Here is a 16813-nt window from a genome sequence, read left to right as displayed (position 1 = left end):
TTGCTGGCACAAATACACTACATTTACCAAGCATCTGGTGTTTTTTTTTCTTTTTGTATACTGTGGCTATGTTATTGGTACAAATGGACCCATGAAAAATATATATTAAAAAAAAAAAAAATCCAACATCATGCTCTACTTTGATTTACTTATGTTCAAAATCCACAAGGGCAAAAAAATGAAAGATAAAAGAATCACTTTAACTACATTTTTAAAAACCAACTCAAATGATGACTTAGGACCAAGGGGTATTGGAAAGTTCTATAGATACAGGAGTTCATGGACTCGCATGTCCTGTTACACTGAAACGCAAGCTCAGACAGTAACACGTGACTCCCGCCTCCTTTCTCGGCTCTTATAATGGTGCTTGGTGCTAACTGGAGTTTATAGAAATCCCTTTTCTTTCCCGGATAAAAGTCTCCAGTGTCGGTGCCTGGATGTTTATCACAGGCGGCCTCTTATAATTGTCCCCTTGTTCTAAGAAGGGCACGCAGTCTAGACGTGGCACGCTCGCTGGAGCTGGGCAAAGCCAAGGTGGAATGTGATACGTCTCATTATATGAGCAGCGGGGTGGCAGTAATTGACAGCTGTCCATCCAGGCCGTGCAGCATGAGTCATCTGCATGAAAACTCAAGTTTTGGCGGTCATATTGTTTGTCACCCAGTTTTCCCAGGAACAGATATAAAGATTAAAAAGGAAAACTAGCATATTTATATGTATTTCAGAGATATATTAATGTTTTTTTGGACCCTGGGTCTGATTCTGAGGGTCTTGTCTTCTCAGCTCCCCTCCATTCCATCATATACAGTAGTGTAAATGGGTCATAGATTCCTATGTGCCCCGATGAGGGTTTATCAATGCGGCTTGTCTCTGGTAGCCTAAGGGAAGAGATGGCAAGACCTGGCTTCCCACGTCACACACTGTCTGTGGGTGGAAAGATCTGTGATCATTCCGCAGCCTCAGTACAGTCTTCATGACTCCTAACATCTGCTCTGTTTACCAGCTTAGCATGCCCGCCACATGGTGCACATAGACCCCAGAGCTGTTGATCAGCCCTGCATCTCAGAGTACGCTGGGAGCAGGACATTGATCCTTCTCTGGTTGACTCTGGCATGCATTACACATAAATTAATTATTTTTTAAGCCTTTTTTTGTGTTCAGATTAGTTTTGTCTGTGCATTCAATTTTTTTAAACTTATTTTATATTTATATCTTACATTCATATACATTTTACGTGTATGTATGTATGTATGTATATATATATATATATACATACACTCACTGGCCACTTTATTAGGTACACCTGTCCAACTGTGTGTTAAGACTTAATTTCTAATCAGCCAATCACATGGCGGCAACTCAGTGCATTTAGGCATGTAGACATGGTCAAGACAATCTCCTGCAGTTCAAACCGAGCATCAGTATGGGGAAGAAAGGTGATTTGAGTGCCTTTGAACGTGGCATGATTGTTGGTGCCAGAAGGGCTGGTCTGAGTATTTCAGAAACTGCTGATCTACTGGGATTTTCACGCACAACCATCTCTAGGGTTTACAGAGAATGGTCCGAAAAAGAAAAAAAATCCAGTGAGCGGCAGTTCTGTGGCCGGAAATGCCTTGTTGATGCCAGAGGTCAGAGGAGAATGGGCAGACTGGTTCGAGCTGATAGAAAGGCAACAGTGACTCAAATTGCCACCCGTTACAACCAAGGTAGGCAGAAGAGCATCTCTGAACGCACAGTGCGTCGAACTTTGAGGCAGATGGGCTACAGCAGCAGAAGACCACACTGGGTACCACTCCTCTCAGCTAAGAACAGGCATCTGATGGCTACTTTCAGCAGGATAATGCGCCATGTCATAAAGCTCGATTCATCTCAGATTGGTTTCTTGAACATGACAATGAGTTCACTGTACTCAAATGGCCTCCTCAGTCACCAGATCTCAATCCAATAGAGCATCTTTGGGATGTGGTGGAACGGGAGATTCGCATCAGGGATGTGCAGCCGACAAATCTGCGCCAACTGTGTGATGCCATCATGTCAATATGGTCCAAAATCTCTGAGGAATGCTTCCAGCACCTTGTTGAATCTCTGCCACGAAGAATTGAGGCAGTTCTGAAGGCAAAAGGGGGTCCAACCCGTTACTAGCATGGTGTACCTAATAAAGTGGCCAGTGAGTGTGTATATATATATATATATATATATATATATATATATATATATATATATATATGTATGTATGTATGTATGTGTGTGTGTATACATATATATATATATATATATATATAATTTATTATTATTATTTTTTTATTTTTTTTTTCCTTTTGAATCAAAAAGTGCAATAAGAGCTGTATGTTTTTGCAAAAATAAAAGTACATTTAAAACCACGAAGGCCGGCACCAGCTCAGAGTGAACCCCTGAGGGGGGCCCTATGCCCAGGTTTCAAGTTGTAGTATTAAACAGAAGTTTGTGGATAATACCTGCGCTGCTGTATAAATCTGGTCCACACAATTCTGGGATGAAGATGATCGTTTATTAACTCAACGCGTTTCGAAGTCCAAAGACTTCTTCAGGAAAAGCTATAGCATCTCCGGGAAGACGTCTTTGGACTTCAAAACGCATTGAGTTAATAAACCATCATTTTCATCCCAAAATTGTGTGGACTGGATTTATACAGCAGCGCAGGTATTATCCACAAACTTCTCCTGTTTAATACTAAGACTTGGTCACCGGTTTGACCAGTGGAGTGCAGCAGCTGTCAATTCTGATGAGTTTCCATGAGCTAGTGTAAAGATATATCAGGTGAGTGTAATCTGATTGTGCACTATTTCCTATACGTTGGATAAGACCCTATTAGCTCTTCTCTCTCCTATAGTATTTCTTACAGGTTTCAAGTTGTGACCTATACCACATATGTGTACGTCCACTGTATGTGCGGAGTGGGCTCAGGAGCAGCGTCTAAGGCCAGATTTACACATCCTTGTTTTTAGACCTGTGCTCGGACTGGTTGTGGATCTCTTGACTCTTAACTAAGCAGTGTCTTATATGCCTATGAAGTAGTTGAGTTCCGGTTCGGAGACCTGCCCACGTGCGCCCCCCAAAACACGAAGGTGTGAATGCAGACTGAGCTAACGCTGATCACTGCAGTTTAACAGCTCAGATGGCGCTGACAGTAATGACAATGTTAAAGCATTGCAGTATATTGAACAAGCATGGAAACAGGAAAAAATGCACAAGTCTACATACCCCTACCCCCCTCTCTTCTTTCCCAAAACATAAGCTCTCTTCTTTCCCAAAACATAAGATCTGAAAAAAAAAAACTTATTTGGTATTGCTGAGTGCATGACCACTCAAATTAATAGAATATAATAATATTTATCTCATACAGTGAATGCCAAAATTGAAAAAGGGAAAAAAAACAGAAATGGCAAAAACTGCCAGCACACAAAGAAAGACAAAACCTAATGAATTGGGGCACATGTCTGGATATCGCTAGGTCAGACCCTTTTGTGAGTTCATCTGGGTTTTTTTGGCCAAGCAATTGTTATCTATGTAGGAGATTTTATCCAAGATGGCGACCTGAGGAATTTTTTTCTTTTTTCCGGGAGAAGTATACCTTTTGAGTTTGTTCAAATCATTTGTGACCTCTTAGGAGGCATGCGGATTATATATATATATTTTTTTTTTACTGTTTTAGTTGGTTATCCTGGAGGTAAATAAAGACAGGTGAAAGGATTTTATTATGTTTACTAAGGGATTGGAGCTGACTGGTTATGACTAGGAAATGGAGAGAAGTGGAGGTGATGTGTCCACAGGTACAATAGAGTCAAGAGCAGCACAGAGTATTTCAGGAGAGGAGTGTGTGCTAATCTTGTAGAGGTTCACAGACAGTGTCCCCAGCAGCACAGAGTTTTTCAGGAGAGTTATTGCTCTTCAGTGACCTGTTTATGTAGCTGAGGATAGTGGTAATGTGAGAGAGTTACCAGTCTGACAGCAGCATAAAGCATTAAATGACAGGATTGCAAACATTACCATTGACAGTCATGAAGTGGTAGCACAATAAAGCTTTATGGCCTCCTAAGAACTCTGTACAGTATACGCCCTACGTCATGGCCTCTTTATAGGGCTGTAAGCCTTAGTTGAAAATAGAAATATTGTATTTATTGCTCTGATGCTTGTTTGCTTTTGTACTTTGGAAGGGAAATAAAATCGTGTCGCAGATTGTGTAAAATGGCCTCCTACATCCAGCACTAACTGCTCATTTGCAGCAAATCATTATAGATGAGAAAGCTTGACCAATATTTTGTTCTTCCTCTCTTCATTCACATCCACCAATCAGAGCCCTTGCTTCATGTCTCCGGAGCAGTTTTGAAGATGTAAGCTAAGTTCTTATTGGTTGCTATGGGAAACAAGGCCTATCTGTGTCTGAAGCCTACTATGTGATTTCTGTGCCTTGTATAATGTGAGCCTTTTTAAATATTATGATGGATTTGAAAAAGCCTCAATTAATTTTGTGTGGTCTTTTTCTTGCGGTGGAGAAAAGCAGAGAATTTCATTCGTCAGTCAGTAAGTTGCACCATTGTGTGGCTGCAGCTATTTTGATAAATACATGCCTGGCAGTTGCCACTCTTTTAAGTGCTGAGAAATGGTAGATGTCCTATTGATGTGTGCCACAAAATGGAAAATTTTCAGGCGGCCCCTACTGACTTCACCACAAAAAAAATTGCAGTCCGTGTCAGATTGCACGTGCTGTATCAACACTATATTGCGAGCTATGCAAAAGATTTGTATTAACTGGTCAGTAAGTTTCATATACTTTTCTATAGCTGTCTTGATCTCTGCTGTGGATGCCGGGCTAGCAGAAACTGTATTAGTCGCCATTCTCATGTATACTGCTCTGTGTCTCCCTGGCAGTGGGTCCTGGCTTTCGAAATCTTCATCCCTCTGGTTCTGTTCTTCATTTTGCTTGGACTACGCCAGAAAAAGCCCACGATCCGCGTGAAGGAAGGTAAGGCGTGTGACCACGGGGGGGTTAAACAGAACATGCGGGAGTCTGATCTTAATGGCGGGCACGAAGAAGCAAATTCAGGTCACAGCTCACAGACGAAGCAACGATGTCAAACCGCTTATCTGCCTTTGTTTCGTTAATCAATGATTGGCACTCAGCCTGGCATCTCTGACCTGTATACACCAGGCTGTGCCACAATGACGGGTATAATAAAGCCGCTGTCTATTATAATGACCGTCTATTAGAACCGTCTTTTGTTTATATATTGATTAGATCAAAACATTTAACGTAGCATTGATATATTTGATAAATTCACAATTGAACCCAAAAATAAGAGATGTTAAAAATGAATAGAATTACGGTAGGTAGCCTTGGGTGTAAAGTGGCAGCCATTTTGTATTCTTTGATACCTGTTCAGTATATTTGTAGGTTGTGTTCTAGCTATCGACATGGTTTCCAATCCTAAAGGAGGGAGCCATGGCCGATTTATTCCAGAACGATTCCTTGACTTAGGCCGGGTTCACACTTCCAATATTCACAGGACAAGTACGGACTGCTCTGTCTGGACTCGGGAGACACGCGGCCGGTCCGGACATAGCAGTGTAAACTTGTACTGCAATTTTTTTTTTTGTGGGTCGTTTACACAAATCTAGCTGTCAAAAACGCCCGAACACCACTGGATAGTAGAAAACGCCTCCACAAATTATAGTAGTCTTCCCACAATTTCTTAATTTCTATATGAATATCAGATTTGCTCTGATAAATGGTAGATTCATTGTTTTTCTACATTCCTAGGAACACACAGAGCATGTTTATTTTATTTTTGTTTACTTTTTTCAATACAAGATTGGCTCCCAAAGTGGTTTTTTTTTTACATTTTCCCCTGATTGTCATCAGGCAAGGTAGTATTTATTTATTTTTTATTGGAAAGGATTAGAAGGTTATTGATTCCTTTCCTCCATCAGTTCGTCGATATTGTGTGGCTGTGGTTCTCAACATTAATTATATAATGGAGATATGCGGTATATATTAATTTGTATTGACAGCTAAGATTGGAAATTCCGACCTTCACCTGGTAGAGTGATATTTCAGTACTATCATTAATAGTGAAGGGGCCACATATCTGTCCCCCCGTCTACTATTTATCACATCGCTCTTACACATAAAATGGCATCCTTTTTTTTTATTATTGAACAAGACCCCTTGTCCTTCATCAAACATTAGTTAAAAATTGATTTTATTTTAGATTTTTTTGAGGGAGAGAAAAACATTTTTTTGTGATATCATTTCACCATTGCATGAAAATGAATGTTGTTTTGTGCTATGAATTCCACACATCTGATTTTTTTTAAAGGTATTTTATTGGGTTATTAAAATTCTAAAAAAAGAAAATCTGTAAACTATGGAACACGTATGTTTCGCCATCTCTCAGTGAACACTTTTATTTTATGGATTGTTCTACTACAGGGCTCAATAGTGGAACGAAAAGGTTAATGCCAGGCCCACAAGGTACCACTCATACGAATGGGAAGATTTTTGCATGCAGATTTGAAGCAGTTTTTTAATGTGAACTTTAGCGTGTAATCCTAGCCAAAAACTGAATAAAAATGCCTTGTAAATATACCCTATTTTTTTATTTTTTTTAAATTTTTTTAATGCAGTGTGCTTTTTTTATCACTGTGTACAGTAATTACATAGCTCCACTAGAGGCAACAGGACCTCATTGAGACATCACGCAGCACTGCTACATCGGCGGCATTCCTGCAGTGTCAATGTAGATGATCAAATACAGGGTCAGAAATTCCTCTAAAGGATAGCGGGTGAACCTTCCCAGTCTAAAGGTCTTAAAGCAATTTCTCCAAACCTGCTGGGTGTATTAGTTCTGTAGTTTACTCGATACAGTAAATGCTCGTTCTACATCCGGCTTCAGAAGTTCTTGATATGGTTTCTGACAATGTTTATAAGGCCACACCTTTATTGATATATTTAGGGTAAGTCTACACAGTGCATATTTGGTGCAGAGTTTTCACAGCTTGTTTGCAGGAAATTCATTCTGCATGCAAAATTCAGATTTTGGTGCTCAATTTTCTCTAGATTTGGTGCAGATTTCACCCTTTCCATTGCAAAAGGTGAAGTCTGCACTGAATCCACGTGAAGAAATGACATACACCACAGCTCAGTTCCACGTGGAAAATGTCATCCGTGCATAGATGACATTTGTCAGTATCTTATAGGCTTAGTTTGGTACAATATGACTCTGCAAATTTTGGCAGGCAGATCTGCTTAGAAATTCTGCACCAACTACGCAAGGTGTAAACCTACAAATAGGAAGGGTTCGCAAATTCCAGGCGCATAACTTTTTTTTTTTTTTCCTTTTTGCTGTATCACTGAAAGAATATGCCGCAACACGTTGCCATAGTTGGGGCAAAAATAAATAAAAAATAATAATTTGCACTGCAGGTGCAAGGTGTGAACGCAGCATTAGGCAGGCAATGGAGACACAATTTTGTCTCCTCTTCTCCAGTGAAAATGAAGGGACAGATGTTTGATATTTAGAGGCTGAAAAGCCTTTCTTGTCCTCCTTGCACAGCTTTTGTTACAATGTGCAATGTGTCCGTGGATGCTACTACCTGGAATCCAGGACTAGACTGAAATGTGCACTGCCCAATTTAGCTTTACAAAAAATAAATGAGAAAAAAAAAGGTACAGACTGATGCAAACTCGCCACTATGTCTTCCTTCACTTGCAGCATTTAAAGGTCTTGAAATTGGCGCCGAAAAAGAAATGTATAATTGGCTGCAAACATTTTTGGAATGATTGTACTGATTCACTGATGGATGGTGGAAAAATGTGGTACCATCTCACCAAGAGCGCTATTAGGACCACAGATTGGCACTTGGGGTCCATTATTGAATGTACCGCATATTAGCTTGAAGTCTGTGATATTATTATTATTTTATTTTGAATTCTTACATTGCCGAATCTTTATTTATTTGCCTTTTTTCCCCCTTTTCCATGCCGTTATTTTTATTTCCGTTCCTCCACATCACTGTCTGACTCCACATCGCATGCCGCAGTCTGTAAGTTGTCCAGCGTAATTTCTGGGATTACCTTCGTGTCATAGAAGCTATCTTAGTTTAAGGCCTTTCGCTTTCATGTTAACATGGCTTATGTGTTCTCAATATTACAGCCAGACTTGGATGCCACACATTTCGCCTGATTGTGAGAAACACCCAATGTGCCAGCCTATAATGCAAGCCATGCAACTTGCATTGTTTACATTTTAGCCTTGGGTTTAGACAAAAATCAATAGGAAAGATATAGAGAATTTAGAGAGAAAGAGACACAAAGGTGATGTGACATGTAGGTGGTAATGCCGCTTCTTCCTGTCATAATTCCCACTTCTTCTGACAGGTGGAGTATTTTCTTCTGCTGTGCTGTCATGGTGGGACCATCATAGTTCCAGATTTTACCTTTCCCTTCAGCACCTGATATTTCCAGAACTGTGCACCATATCTTATCAGTGATATGAAAATGATAGCCCTTTGTCAGGTTCAAAGGGTAAAGTGCCTCTCCCTGTTCTGCGGACCCTGACATGCTCAGGGGCCACTGTGGGGCAGCGGGGGCCACGGTGGGACAGCGAGCCCTGTCTTGCACACATAGCCCTGTCTAAAATTTACCCTGACAGCAACTAACCTATTAACCCCTCTGCTGCTAGTTCATAGTTGATTGGGATGGAGGGTTCTGTGATTGTGTTTTCCCTTAATCACTGCTCTGATATGACTAGTGTCAAGGTCCTTGCTGTCTCTCTGACCAGTGTCTGTCCTGCACTGTCTCTTCTTGTTCTCCTCTCTCACCCTGTGTTCTGTATTGCAGCATTCTACACTGCGGCACCTCTCACCTCCGCCGGGATCCTTCCAGTCATGCAGTCCCTGTGTCCCGATGGCCAGAGAGATGAGTACGGATTCCTGCAGTACACCAACTCCACGTGAGTAGTGGCCCAGCTCAGCAGACAGTATCACACATGATGAGATTAGATACACAGATCAGCAGACGGTATCACACAGGATAGGATTAGATGCTCAGCAGACAGTATCACACAGGATAGGATTAGATACACGGCTCAGCAGCAGACAGTATCACACAGGATAGGATTAGATACACAGCTCAGCACACAGTATCACACAGGAAAGGATTAGATACAATGGTCAGCAGACAGTATCACACAGGAGAGGATTACCAGGAAACTGTAGGAGAAATCAGTGCATATAGGGTCTTATCCAAGAAATACAGTTAGTTTAGCACTCAGATTAAACTCACCTGTTCAGTCTGTTAAAAAATCATATAATGTAGAAAATCAGCTGCAGCAGATCCACGGGTCAGCAAGTGACCATCAGACTGTAGAGAGAGTTAGTGGACAATATTCCGTGCTGCCGACAGAATGGAAACGTATATCCCAGTGTGGCGCAAGTAAGGTGGTGGTTTATTTCAACGCATTTCGAAGTATATAACTTCTTCTTCAGGAAAAACCACAGGCATGACGAGACTGCAGGAGTATCATTTTAATAGGTTAACGCTTTGAATGTGGGCGCCAAAAAACTGAACCACATGACTACATGTCAGGGTTCAGTCCGGGACCACATGGTAGTACATATGATATATAAAAACGTACGTTAGTTTCGATGCAAAACAATAGTGTCATTTTTAAAAAAAATAACCTACCATATATAGAAATCTCTTTTTATGGAACTGCAGATGGAAGCTTGAGAGAAAATGCAAAAAAAAATTATACAATGTATTCACCTGGAAAATAAAATTCAAGAAATGCCCCTATGTGACGGACCTTGAGGACAACTGTATAACTAAAAAAGTGTCCCTGATCAATGTGTCTCCTTGTCAATAGGAAGAGGACTATGTATTCAGTATCAATTGTTTAGCTGTCCTCAGGGTCCATGTGATGGACCCTGAGGACAGCTAAACAATTGATACTGAATACATGGTGCTCTTCTACAAGGAGACACATTGATCACGGACACTTTTTTAGTATTATCTGACAAAATTGCAGGGGTGTCAATACTTTTGGCCACAACTGTAGCTAAAAAGGAAAGTCAGGTTTATAGCTTCTCTAATCGGCCAAACTGTTTTCAGCTGTGCTAACATATTTGCACAAGGGTTTTCAAGGGTATTCTAACCATCCATTAGCCTTCTTACATACTGTAGTTAGCAAACACAAGGTACCATAAGAACACTGGAGTGATGGTTGTTGGAAATGGGCCTCTATACACCTATATGAACATATTGCATTACCAACCAGACGTTTGCAGCTAGAATAGTCATTTACCACATTAACAATGTATAGAGTGTATTTCTGAATCATTTAATGTTAGCTTCAGTGGAAAAAACTGTGCTTTTCTTTCAAAAATAAGGAGATTTCTAAGTGACCCTAAACCTTTGAACAGTAGTGTAGTTCCGTTTTTTGGTGCCCATATTCAAAGCGTTAACCTATTAAAATGATACTCCTTGTGTCTCGTCATGCCTGTGGTTTTTCCTGAAGAAGTTTTATACTTCGAAATGCGCTGAAATAAACAACCACCTTACTGCACCATACTGGGATATACGTCTTCATTCTGTCAGCAGCGCGGAATATTGTCCACTAACTCATATTTCAGGATAGGATTAGATACTGCCTGCTGAGCTGTGTATCACACAGGATAGGATTAGATACACAGCTCAGCAGACAGTATCACACAGGATGGGATTAGATACACAGCTCAGCAGACAGTATCACACAGGATAGGATTAGATACATGGCTTAGCAGACTGTATCACACAGGATAGGATTAGATACACAGCTCAGCAGACAGTATCACACAGGATAGGATTAGATACACGGCTCAGCAGACAATATCACACAGGATAGGATTAGATACACGGCTCAGCAGACAATATCACACAGGATAGGATTAGATACATGGCTTAGCAGACAGTATCACACAGGATAGGATTAGATACACAGCTCGGCAGACAGTATCACACAAGATAGGATTAGATACACATCTCAGCAGGCAGTGTGATTGGCTATAGCTATTTGTGTCTGGTGCTCTGTAATGACGAGCCTGGTGTAGATGCCATGAATATATGCGATGTGTAATAGCCCCTGTCCTGCCTCCCTGCAGGGTCACGCAGCTCCTGGACCGACTGACAGAACTGGTGGAGAATAGTAACCTGTTTGATACGGAGCGGCCAGGGCTGGGGGAAGAGCTGGAGTCTCTGAAGAACCACCTGGAATCGCTGAGCAGTGACCACAGCTCCCTGGAGAACCACTTTCCCCGGCAGTCAGGTATAGGGACCGACAGGTCTGCAACTTATCCAGCTGGTCAGGCCCAGTTCGGGATATTCGTGCACTTGGTCGGTCCCAGCTGGGACCAGGGAATATGTATGTTTGCACCTCTGCACATCGATATATCTTTATGTCCAGAATTGGGTACATCGCTCCCCCTACTAGTAATAAGCATCGTGCTGTGACCCTCTAACTGTGCTGTGTGTTCTTCATTGCAGGATTTACTTTGGATTCGGTAGTGAAAAACAAAACGGACTTCCGGGATTTCCTTCAGTCCAATCTCTCCTTGCCCAGTAATGTGGTTGACTTACTGGCCGGCTCCAGTATAAACCTTCAAGAGGTAATTGTAAGGTTCAGTCACTTGTAATAGTTGGACTTTCCTCCTTTGAAATCCTATGTGCTGCTGGGGCCCCGGATCCGTTCACTATGTAACATTGTATGACACCCGCTCCCGTGCAATCAGCACACTTTACATTACATATTCTTTGCTGCTAGGGTCCCATGCTCTGTCTAACACACTCCCCCACCCTAAAAATGTTTCATGTACCATGCACGCCTCCATCGATGACCAGCACAATCATCTCCTGAAATACTTTGTGCTGCTGGGGAAGCCTGCATATTTTCCTATGTGTGTTTTCTACTTCCCACCTTATACCATGACATTACCCCGTCTAACAGCTGATACTTCTGCCTCATCAGGTTTACCGCTTGCTCTTCAGCTCTCTGCACATGTCTACTGATGATTTGCCAGGGAAGAGCCCCTGGGACGCGGCCACGGCAGCAGGCGGGCAAATCTTCAATCTTCATGTAAGTGCCCCCCCCCACCTCACTGTTAACACTTCGTGCCATGTGTTGGGTGACAGTCATATGGATCTAGTAATGAGGCACCCTCCCGAAACATGGCACCCCCTGTAAGCAGCTTGTAGTGGGGGTCTCACTTTGATTCCATTGACATATGTCAGTCCTCTGCACCCTGATGCTGTGAAACAACAACTCCCAACGTGTTCTGAATACCTACACTACATGCTGGAAGATCACAGGTTGTAGACCATTGCCCTTCATGAACATCTAGCTCCGAGCTAGGCTGAAAACCCCTTTAACCTGTAAGTAGAGATGAGTGGACTCCTGGATGTTTGGGTTTGGGTACCAGAACAATACCTGGACCCTGTGAAAGGGGAGCCCGAGCATCCAGTGTTTGTTGCACATGACAGCGCAACAAACACCCGGTGTTCAGGGGGCTGAATCCGAACAGTAACATGGACTTCCTGGTGAAGTCCATGTTCGGTGTCTGTGCCCGAACAGTAGGTGTTCGGTACGGATGCCAAACTTTACTGTTTGAGTTCTCACATCTCTAGCTTTAAGCTGATGTGTTTCACATCTTTTTCTTTTGGTAGTGTGAGTATCTCACAAAGAAGATGGCATATCACTAGACAAGGCCATTTCTTTGTTAGGTTGGATCCAACTTTTGGGAGTCCAACCAATCTGGAGACTAGAAAGTCATTGATCATGCTGTGACCCCATCCTCCCATGTACCCGCTGTGGGGGGGAAACTATGCAGCATTTAAGCGAACAGGGCCAGCGGCAATTTCTTTCACAGATCGGTGTCAAGCCGTAGGGGTCAAGATGACTAATTTAATGCTGAAATGAATGGGAAGTTCCTAGATGTCACTTGTATGATGAGGTTTGGTCCCAGGTGGTAATCGTAGGATTAGTTTTGGGGGGGTAGAATTGAAATATGATTTTACGATAGTAGGATGCGTTAGGCGGGATCCCATGTGTTGAATGTAGGATAGGTTGGGGGGTTTCAGGCGTTGATTCTAGGTTTAGTTGTTGAGGGAAGGGGGTGATTGTAGGATGAGTTGAGGAGGGGGTGATTGTAGCATGAGTTGGGTCGATTTGTAGGATGAATTGGGGAGATGAGTGCATTTGTAGGACGAGTTAGGTGGGTCATTGTAGGAGGTGAGCTGTGACATTCCCTATAGTGAATGGTGGATGTTGCATCATTTCTCATGTTCATGTCAACTGTGGCACAACTCTATTCATTTGAATGGGACCGGCTGCAGCTTCCTGCCCAGATGGGTGTGGAGATGCAGGGGTCCAAGAATCATAGAATGTTAGAGGTGGAAGGGACCTCCTTGGTCATCATGTCCAACCCTCAATGCAAGATTCACTAACCCATCTCAGACAGATGTCTGTCAAGTCTCTGTTTGAAGATGCTGATTTCGTGCTGTGGCCCCTTCATTTTTGGGATGATTGGGGATCCTAGGGGTCAATATCTTAGTTGTACAGTGGGGAAAAAAAGTATTTAGTCAGCCACCAATTGTACAAGTTCTCCCACTTAAAAAGATGAGAGAGGCCTGTAATTGAATATTGTGAGATTTTGAGTGCAAACCTCCTTCCATCAGCAAAGGCATCGAAGATGATACGTGGATGGGTCTTTCAGCATGATAATGATCCCAAGCACACTGCCAGCGTAGTGAAGGAGTGGCCTAGCCAGTCTCCAGATGTCAACCCCATAGAAAACCTTTGGAGGGAGATGAAAGTCCGTGTTGCCCAGTGACAGGCCCAAAACATCACTGCTCTAGAGGAGATCTGCATGGAGGAATGGGCCAACATACCACCAACAGTGTGTGCCAACCTTGTGAAGACTTACTGAAAAAGTTTGACCTCTGTCATTGCCAGCAAAGGATATATAACAAAATATTGAGAGGAACTTTTGTTAGTGACCAAATACTTATTTTCCACCATAATTTGCAAAATAAATGTTGCCAAATCAGACAAGGTGATTTTCTGGATTTTTCTCATTTTGACTCTTAGTTGTGGTCTACCTATGATGTCAATTACAGGCCGCTCTCATCTTTTTAAGTGGGAGAAAGTGCACAATTGGTGGCTGACGAAATACTTTTTATCCCCACTATATGTAATCACTCGAAGAACTGCTGATATTGCAATTCCTGGATTGTGGATTGTTACATTGGTTGTCACGGTTTGTTTTGTTTTTGTTTTTGTTTTTGTTTTGTTTTTTTTTTACAGGGGAACATATTAGGCAAATGGAAATCATTTCAGGAAGGTTTAATACACAAGGCACTCCAAGATCCTCTGAAATCTTCCCATAGACTGGCACTTCTTCGGCTCCTGACCCTTGCACTTGGCCTTGCCGTCCCCAATATGTCATCTGAAAACTACGATCCTCAGGCCATGGTGAAGGAGCTGGAGGTATGGCGTGTGTCCGGTGTGGGCTGGATTCATGCGGCACAAAGCTGCTTATATCATTGACGAGTCTTTCTTTATAGGAAATTCTCTTCACTCCTAAAGAGCTGGAGTCCCTGACATGTGAAGGGAGTCTGGATCAGCTCGGTAGTATCTTGGGGGTATCTGAAGCCAATCGTCCATTGCTGAGCTCCTATAAGAGCACAGTATGCGCTGGCAGTGAGCCCGCTCGCACCGAGCGCTTCCAAGAACTGGCCAGGGAACTAAAGGAACAGGTGGACGTACACACAACGATCAGCCAGGTAAGTGTCCCCACTAACCCCATACTTATGGGCAGCTCCCTCTCCAGTACAATGACTGATGATACTTCTATATACAATAGATAACACGGGATCCAACATTCACAATAGAGATGTCACAGCTCCTCTCTTCCTCCTTTATAATGGCTAATAACACCTCCATATACAGTAGACAACACCGGATCCATAATTTGCATTAGTTAATGACACAGCTCGCCTCCTTCTCTTCAAAATGTCATTTGCACACACTCATTAGATGCTTCAATACACAAAGTAGGGTCGAGAGCCGACCATTGTTCCTAATGTATAGGTGCATTTTCTGAAATGGGACGTAAACTGCAAAAAGCCTCTAGGGCTGGCGTGAAAATTGCAAGATTTCTAATTTTTAATTAAAATTTTGATATACAAATAAAGCATACCAAAAAAATAAAAAAATCCATATAACACACAAACCTGATAAAAACAATAGTTCATTTTCTGATGACACATTCCCTTTAAAGAGACCACCAGCTCCCTGCTGATTAATATTGTGATATTCTGGATCTTAGGGCCCTTTTTTCCATTTGGCCTCATAACTGTTGTAGTAAATCATATACCTCCCCTATATTTCTAATGCTTTTCATCCTGAACCTCCTGTTTCATGAACCTCCAGTGAAGGCATGCACGTGCAGTGCAGTAGAACAGAGAAGGTTATAATGTTTGATAGCTCTGCCCCAATGGGCACTGTAGTTGCAGCCATAGCCAATGGTTTACAACTTCTATTACAGCTGCGCCTTGACGAGGTAAATGCCACCGAAACACAGCACCAGCTGCACTCGCTTCTGGGGGACCTGCTGCAAGTGGAGAAAATCCTCAAAGACGTGGATATACTCTCTGCTCTGGCCAAGCTGTTACCCAAAGGGGCCTGTGCCAACAAAGCTAGCCCCTCATTGCTTAATTCTACCAACTGGAATTACAACACCAGCAGTAATGCCAACGCCACCGGAGATGGAGAAGAGGGCAGAGCCCAGGAGAGCGAGGCCGAAGGAGAAAACCCACGCAGCCAATTCTCAGCCTTCGTGCAGCTCTGGGCCGGACTGCAGCCCATTCTGTGTGGCATCAACAGGTGAGTGCCCAATATATAGTGATGGCAAGGTAGTGTGGAGACTACATCAGTAATGTCCCATCATTACCATGCAAAACATTCACAAATACCCTATTACAGGTCGGTTCAACTGTAGAGTACATCTATTCGCTGGAAGGGGTCTGCATTAGAGATCTGGGGTCCGATAAGTGTTCTAATATATGGTCTAGCCTGAATTTAGAGCTCTAATCTAATTAAGGGGTCTTTCCTGGGTGCTGATTAAATTTGGGGTTCTTATGTCTAAATTTTGGGTTCTGATCTAGGGTCTCAATTTATTTGAAGGGTTTGATCTGTTGTTTGAAGTATAGGGGTTTGAGGTATGGTTTCATTTAGTGGTCTTGTTTATGAATTTAAGTGTCTGGTATATGAATTTATTTTAGCGATCTGGTGGTCTGGTCTGGTTTCCAAATGTGGAGGTTTAAATTAATTTGGACTCTGGTCTGGGGACTGATTACATTTGGAGTCTTGGGTCTAAATTTTGGAGTCTGATCTATGAATTTATTTAGCCCTCTGATATGGTGGCTGAATTTATTTAGTGGTCTGATCTGTACTCTGAGTGTCCTCTTGGGTCTAAATTAATTTGGCAAAAACGCTTAAACGCTTACAAGAAGCATCCCATTCATTTGAATGAATTCCGCACTTTTGTGCATATTGATGCGTTTTTTTTTCTACCGTGAAAAAAACACATCGCGGTAGAAAGCGCAGCATGCTCATTAATTTCGCGGAAAAATCCGCATTTCTAACTATATTCTATGAGACCGGGGATGCTTCGGAAAAAATCGCGGCAAAAACACGCAGAAAAAAAAGCACGTTTTCTGGGAAGGAGTCCGTTTTTTTTT

The 16813-nt window shown here is 42.3% G+C and overlaps 1 protein-coding gene across 2 annotated transcripts in view; it reads left to right on the top strand.

The window, feature by feature from the left end:
- Positions 1-16813, top strand: part of ABCA2 (ATP binding cassette subfamily A member 2) — an 84370-nt gene that overhangs the window by 25485 nt on the left and 42072 nt on the right. For both annotated transcript variants that reach the window (XM_073556030.1, XM_073556031.1), the window contains exons 2-9: positions 4909-5002; positions 8879-8990; positions 11179-11342; positions 11561-11682; positions 12042-12149; positions 14376-14558; positions 14636-14854; positions 15619-15956. In XM_073556030.1, the coding sequence (XP_073412131.1) occupies positions 4909-5002; positions 8879-8990; positions 11179-11342; positions 11561-11682; positions 12042-12149; positions 14376-14558; positions 14636-14854; positions 15619-15956 (1340 nt within the window). The remainder of the gene's footprint in view (positions 1-4908; positions 5003-8878; positions 8991-11178; positions 11343-11560; positions 11683-12041; positions 12150-14375; positions 14559-14635; positions 14855-15618; positions 15957-16813) is intronic.

The sequence above is a fragment of the Dendrobates tinctorius genome, unplaced genomic scaffold (genome assembly GCF_039654945.1).
Source record: "Dendrobates tinctorius isolate UK_male_01 unplaced genomic scaffold, ASM3965494v1 ptg000231l, whole genome shotgun sequence".
NCBI lineage: Eukaryota > Metazoa > Chordata > Amphibia > Anura > Dendrobatidae > Dendrobates > Dendrobates tinctorius.
The sequence above is the reverse complement of the archived record's forward strand: the minus strand, read 5'-3'. Positions and strand labels throughout refer to the sequence as shown.